Source organism: Mercenaria mercenaria, unplaced genomic scaffold, assembly GCF_021730395.1.
Source record: "Mercenaria mercenaria strain notata unplaced genomic scaffold, MADL_Memer_1 contig_3738, whole genome shotgun sequence".
Taxonomy (NCBI): Eukaryota; Metazoa; Mollusca; class Bivalvia; order Venerida; family Veneridae; genus Mercenaria; species Mercenaria mercenaria.
Window position 1 is genome coordinate 34,306 of NW_026461906.1, and position 7,355 is coordinate 41,660.

The 7,355-nt window shown below is 33.3% G+C and overlaps 1 protein-coding gene across 1 annotated transcript; it reads left to right on the forward strand.

The window, feature by feature from the left end:
- The first annotated feature begins 879 nt into the window (after positions 1-879).
- LOC128553360 (uncharacterized) lies at positions 880-3,560 on the forward strand. Its single transcript, XM_053534498.1, has 2 exons — positions 880-1,063; positions 2,556-3,560. The coding sequence occupies exons 1-2, from the start codon at positions 912-914 to the stop codon at positions 2,941-2,943; spliced, it is 540 nt and encodes a 179-aa protein (XP_053390473.1). The 5' UTR covers positions 880-911; the 3' UTR covers positions 2,944-3,560.
- The last annotated feature ends 3,795 nt before the right edge of the window (positions 3,561-7,355 follow it).

Consider the following 7,355-nt stretch of genomic DNA (forward strand, 5'->3'; position numbering starts at 1 on the left):
AGCTAGAAAATCCAAGTTTGGAAAGTACTTGAGAACTTATCTAAGGCATTGGACCCATAATGACAATCCTCTGAAAGGCGATTTCCGTATTATAGACCATGCTAGTTGAGCTACACTTACCAAATTACATGCGAAATGTCCATCACAGGCTTGTGCCTAATTATAATCATAATTTAATTAATGGACTAATGACAATGAATTGTTTGTGTTATTTTAAGGCATCTAAGCCAATATAATGATGGAAGACTATTAAATTGCAGGAAGCTTCATCAGCTCCTTCACAAATCAAGACACAATCACAGTATTCACCAGCTGCTTCACAGGTCAAGACACAATCACAGTTGGGTTCAATAGCTCCTTCACAAGTGGTGACACAATCGCAGTCTTTCACCAGCTCTTTCGCAGGTCCAGACACAGTAACGGTCAACTTGTGATTCCGAAACTATTAAATAAAAGTAATCGGCACAACCAGTTTTACTAGGAAGTCATGCAGGAAATTTACAACCTATGTCAGATCATGTTTGTATTTTCGCCCTAACAAAATGAAACTTCACTTCAGTTGCAAAAGTAAGTGCATCATGTGAAGAGCTATCATGTGCACAATAACTTGAGAGAACCTAGATGTTAAATGTTCGTACATTGATAACAATCAAAGATGACAATGTATTACTTTACTGCTAAGCTTTTGAATCTCCGAATATTTGAAAATTTAATTAGTTTTGATTTTATGGCGAATGGACAGAATGTGGCAGTAGCCACTAACACGTCACAAAAGAAACACATTCAAGAGGAGTGGAAAATAGCATTTACTATGTAAGCATAATTATATAGTGTTAAAACATAGCAAATTTACAATTTTTTAATAAATTTCAGGTCATGTGATTTGGACTCATGAGGCTATCCTCCTTTTGATGGAAAAACAGTGTGAACTTGGTCATTTGTTTGACAACAATGCAGTCACTCAGCGCCAAGCCTGGAGGAAAGTTGCGGAAGAACTTCGGTCGAAAGGGTACAGATATGGGGAAGATGATTGCAGCAAAAACTTCCACAGCTTGAGAGCAAGGTATGCAGTGTGGCTACATGTTACAGGCTAATTAAACATGTTCATTGCTATTGTTGTTATGTCTCCTCATTTTAAGAGAGAATAGTTTTAAGTTAGGATTAGGGGCGTCCGTGGCCGAGTAGTTAAGGTCCCTCACTCGGGGCGTTAAATTGTACATGTGAGGAAGCCACCTAGCTGAAAAGCAGGATAGAGTTATGTTTCTTGATGTACAGTGTCCACTTATGATGGTGAAAAACTGTTGCAAGTTTTAAAGCAATAGCTTTGATAGTTTATGAGAAAAGTTGACTTAAACATAATACTCAACCAAGAAAATGATTTTCTAAGTCCAAAAGGGGCAATAATTATTGCAAAAAGCAGGATGGAGTTATGTTGCTTGCTGTACAGGGTCAGCTTATGATGGTGAACAAGTGTTGCAAGTTTCAAAGCAATAGCTTTGATAGTTTAAGAGAAAAAGTTGACCTAAACATAAAACTTAACCAAGAAATCTGATATTTTCTAAGTCCAAAAGGGGCCATAAATCTTGCAAAAAGCAGGATGGAGTTACGTTTCTTGCTGTACAGGGTCAGCTTCTGATGGTGAACAAGTGTTGCAAGTTTTAAAGCAATAGCTTTGATAGTTTAGGATAAAAGCTGACCTAAACATAAAACTTAACCAAGAAAACTGATTTTCTAAGTCCAAAAGGGGCAATAATTCTTGCAAAAAGCAAGATGGAGTTATGTTTCTTGATGTACAGGGTCTGCTTATGATGGTGAACTAGTATTCCAAGTTTCAAAGCAATAGCTTTGATAGTTTAGGAGAAAAATTGACCTAAACATAAAACTTAACCAAGAAATCTGATATTTTCTAAGTACAAAAGGGGCCATAAATCTTGCAAAAAGCAAGATGGAGTTATGTTTCTTGCTGTACAGGGTCAGCTTATGATGGTGAACAAGTATTCCAAGTTTCAAAGCAATAGCTTTGATAGTTTAGGAGAAAAGCTGACCTAAACATAAAACTTAACCAGGCAACGCCGACGCAGACGCCGACGCCTACGCCGACAACCGCTCAAGTGATGACAATAACTCATCATTTTTTTTCAAAAAATCAGATGAGCTAAAAAAGATTAATTTAACGTCATTTTTAAATAAATTTAATTGAACTGCGTCTCCTGTAACATTGACCTAAGAATCGTTGTAAGGAGTCTCTCTATTTTGTTCACATGGGGGCAAAATAGGTTTTCATATTAGCCGTTCTCATTAAAAAAAATTTGTGTATCCCTATCAAACTTTTCCTATAGTATTCTTTTCAAGTCCATCAAATGGGGGCAGAGTTGCAGCTATAAACAGTAATATCATTAGAACACTTTTCCCTTTAATAGTTCTATGATTTCTGACTCTTGCTGAATATCTTTTTCATCGGTCACATATTTAACCGGAATGCACCTAAAAACTGGAATGTACCGTAATAAACTTTCCATAATCAGAGAACATCTGTGTTTTTTTTCATGTTTCAGATATAAGACGGTAAAGGAAAGAAACCGACAAACAGGGAACAGTCTGCAATCCTGGAGGTATTACGATGTCATGGAAGACATGTTTGCTGGGGATCCAGCAGTTATACCAATAAATGTTGCATCTTCCATGTGTGTAGAGCCTATACCATCTGTCGATATTTCTCAAATCACTGAAGACCAGGAACCATCTGACGAAAAGCCATTAACATCCACACCATGTGTCCAAAGAAAACGCCAACGCTCCAGTATCGACACTGAAGAACCACCACAGTGGTTTGAAAAGTATCAGATGGATCAACAGAAGATGCACGAGGAGCGCATGGGGTTAGAACGATGGCGAGTCGGTGCGCTGGAAAATTTGGTTAAGTTACTACAGGAGAAACAGTAGATTTTCGAAATGATTTAACACAGATGGTATTATATTTAGAAACCTCATCAAGATAAGAACCAATGAAAATGAAGATGCAATGTTTGGCTGCCGAAGCTCAAAAAGTAGTCCCAATTTTGTTCTGTTTCTTATACTATTACAATCATCTATGCAAATTAAATCAGTAAATACTTTAACAAATCCCCCTTGTACTGTATATACAGATATTATTAGCACTCTAAATGTTCAATTCAGAACTTAAGTATACCAATGGAAATTGCCCATGAATATGAAAATTTGAATGAACTGTAAACAGGAAGTTCTTTCTTGGAGGAAAACAAAATGGAGATAAACTTTGTTGCTAAAAATTTTAAAATGGCTATTAGACAGACATTAGGTAAGTCTCTTATACTAATTTATTTCAAAAAGTAATTTAATTCAGAACTCAACAAGATTAGAAAATATTACATGGAAACAGGAACTTTATCAATCACAGAGACTTTCACCTGATTACAGGTATTTTTTGTCAGGAATTTACTAACATTAATGTTTATATCTTTTAGAAATTTAATGGGTTTTTTTTTCTTGTAGAATTTTTAGGTAATTAGTACTGAGATTGCTATATATCTATGGCTTTACAAGACTGTCCAAACACTTAGTCACAAAAATATTTTTCAGAAAAAATGTGTTTATCATAAGTATGTCCTCAGAAACAGGCATGAATCACAGGTGCCAGACACATAACCAAATATTTTACTTAATAGACCTATATATGTATATAATAGACTTAAGGTCCCCAACGGAACAAAAACATCGTGCTGAACAAACAAGAACACTGCTGCAAGAATCGATCAGATCATGGTTTTCTCTTTGTGGTCGCCACTTGAAAGCATCAATCCAAGCGTTAACACTTTTTATTTCATTAAAATCCCTCAAATAGCAAAGAAATGATGAAAAGTTTCACTAAATACCGCGATTGTCAATCCATGTCGTTTTCGACGTCCATTCTATACATGTATATGTTACGCGCATATAGCCAATCTGCGCATTTGGTAAATCGCGCAGCGCAAATAACCAATTTGTTATCTGCGCAACGATTTGTAAATCGGGCAACCTTATATATTTCTTATATGCGCAGGGCAACTGTCTTGCGCGTTTGGTAAATGAGTCTGCGCTTTTAACATATGGATGATATCTCCCGATAAAATTGAATATCATTAGAGTGTTAGACTTGTAGGCCTACATAAAATTGTAAAACTGACGGTGATCAGGCACGCGTAAAGATGTGAATTTGTAAAGAAAAAGAAAAACATTTTTTAAAGTAAATGAGCGTATTTATGCGGTAATTTCAATGAGATTCTCACGTCCCTGGTAGTTTATGGCCTATAAATTTCTGTTGATGACGGTATTAAGAGTCATTTGTCATAGGTGTTAAAAAACATTAAAATGATACAAAATATCCCAAGTATATTTAATAACACAAGTATTTTTTTATTTATTTTTATACTTTTTTAACTTTTAAACGCCGTAGCCTGTGCGGGATGTCGATCCTGCGCTAATAGAAAATCTGGAAATTACTCTGATAATATGCATATCTGCCATAAACCATGCTAACTTTTACATTGTTTAACAATTACAGACTGATATTGCAAATCTTGGTTTTAAAAATGTGTCATAAATTTATTTCAACATCATTAAATTCATGGGAGTCGGTCACCTGGTTTCAATACCTGCAATATGATACAATATGCAATAAAACTCAAACATGCGTGAAGGTGTGATTTCCTTCGGATAGCCACATCGTCCTCTCTATTCTTTTTATAACTAAAGTATTTTACTTCATTCGATCACACGCAGTCATTTTATACCGAATATAGAACATAAAGGAGACTTACATAACAGACTGAATTGCCACACACTTACCACATTTCACTATATCGCTTTTCTTTTCATCATATTGAAAAAGCGCAATTCTTTTTACCGACGTGAGCATATCTCTTGACATGGCCAAGATTAAAAATAAAACAAAAATAAGCAGAATTAAAAGACGAACTTACAGATCTTTTATACTTATATAATTGTTTAATGTTTTATAGTGAGATAAATAGAATGAATAACTAATAAAATTCCTCAAAATGTGAACGAAATTTTACATTTTGTAGGTGTGCAAGATGTGTGTCCTGCGCTAATAGAAATCTGAAAATTACTCCAATAACTTGAATATCTTTTATAAACCATTTTAACTTTTACTTCGTTTTTCGATTACAATCTAAAAATGTAGCTTTTGAAAATCTGAATATAATGTTTCATTCGTAGCCTGCGCGGGATGTTGTTCCTGTGCTAATAGCAATTTCTGAACTGACGTTGATCTTTCAAACATATTTCAATTCTAAAAGATACTATTTATGTAACTTCATAAAAATGTTTTCGGAGTAGAAAAAAAATAGAAAGAAGCGTGATTTCCGTCATAACGAGAAAAACCCTATAGTTTTAGTCTGTAATCGTAAATCAAAGTAAAAGTTAATATGATTTATAAAAGATATTCAAGTTATCAGAGTAATTTCCAGATTTATTATTAGCGCAGACACACATCTTGCGCAGATTAAAAATGTAATATTTCGTTCTCGTTATGACAGAAATCACTCTTTTTCTATTCATTTTTCTACAGTATTCATTTGAAAGTTACATAAATAGTATGTTTTATGAATGAAATATATCTGAAATACAGTGTAATTTCAAACTTTGCTATTAGCGCAGGACCGACCTGCCACGCAAGTTACAGGTGTAACATTATAGATCCGTTTTGATTTGTAAAAAAAACCTTATAGTTTTAGTCTGTAATCGTAAATCAAAGTAAAAGTTAATATGATTTATAAAAGATATTCAAGTTATCAGAGTAATTTCCAGATTTATTATTAGCGCAGACACACATCTTGCGCAGATTAAAAATGTAATATTTCGTTCTCGTTATGACAGAAATCACTCTTTTTCTATTCATTTTTCTACAGTATTCATTTGAAAGTTACATAAATAGTATGTTTTATGAATGAAATATATCTGAAATACAGTGTAATTTCAAACTTTGCTATTAGCGCAGGACCGACCTGCCACGCAAGTTACAGGTGTAACATTATAGATCCGTTTTGATTTGTAAAAAAAACCTTATAGTTTTAGTCTGTAATCGTAAATCAAAGTAAAAGTTAATATGATTTATAAAAGATATTCAAGTTATCAGAGTAATTTCCAGATTTATTATTAGCGCAGACACACATCTTGCGCAGATTAAAAATGTAATATTTCGTTCTCGTTATGACAGAAATCACTCTTTTTCTATTCATTTTTCTACAGTATTCATTTGAAAGTTACATAAATAGTATGTTTTATGAATGGAATATGTTTGAAATACAGTGTAATTTCAAACTTTGCCATTAGCGCAGGACCGACCTGCCAAGCAAGTTACAGGTGTAACATTATAGATCCGTTTTGATTTGTAAAAAAACCTATAGTTTTAGTCTGTAATCGTAAATCAAAGTAAAAAGTTAATATGATTTATAAAAGATATTCAAGTTATCCGAGTAATTTCCAGATTTATTATTAGCGCAGACACACATCTTGCGCAGATTTAAAATGTAATATTTCGTTCTCGTTATGACAGAAATCACTCTTTTTCTATTCATTTTTCTACAGTATTCATTTGAAAGTTACATAAATAGTATGTTTTATGAATGAAATATATCTGAAATACAGTGTAATTTCAAACTTTACTATTAGCGCAGGACCGACCTCCCACGTAAGTTACAGGTGTAACATTATAGATCCATTTAGATTTGTAAAAAGTTTTAGTCTGTAATCAAAGGCCTACTCTTTATTCAATCGATTTTGTACTATAGAATAATAATAATAACAATAATAATAATAATAATAATATAGATAAGATCTGTAAGAATTTTCTTTTAATTCTGTGACTTTTTTATTTCATCTTTTATCTTAGACATGTTGAGAGATATGCTCCCGTTGGTAGAAAGAATATTATTGGGAAATTTCAAGATATTTCAATATAATAAAAACGATATTTTGCTAAGTGTGTGCTCGGGTGAAGTAGAAAATTATCAAAATAGCATAAAACATACCAGGGGACGACGTGTGCAAGCTGGAGGAAATCACACCTTCACGCATGTTTGGGTTTTATTGCATCTTGTATAAGATTGGAGGTATTGAAACCTGGTTACCGACTGCCGTGAATTTACTGATGTAGAAAAAAATTTATGACACTTAATTAAAGTACCGAGATATTCAGCATTTGACATCTATATTTATTAATAAATTGACCAACTGCATGATTTATCAAACACGAAATGCAAATTTTTGATATATAAAGTTACATTTGTTATTTGCGCTGCGCATTTGGTAAATCGGGCAGGTTAAATTTATCC

Excerpts from the sequence above, each read along its gene's own strand:
- LOC128553360 (XM_053534498.1), top strand. The coding sequence starts at position 912 with ATGGAAAAACAGTGTGAACTTGGTCATTTGTTTGACAACAATGCAGTC. Across the intron at positions 1,064-2,555 it reads TTCCACAGCTTGAGAGCAAG|ATATAAGACGGTAAAGGAAA; the intron begins GTATGCAGTGTG and ends TTCATGTTTCAG.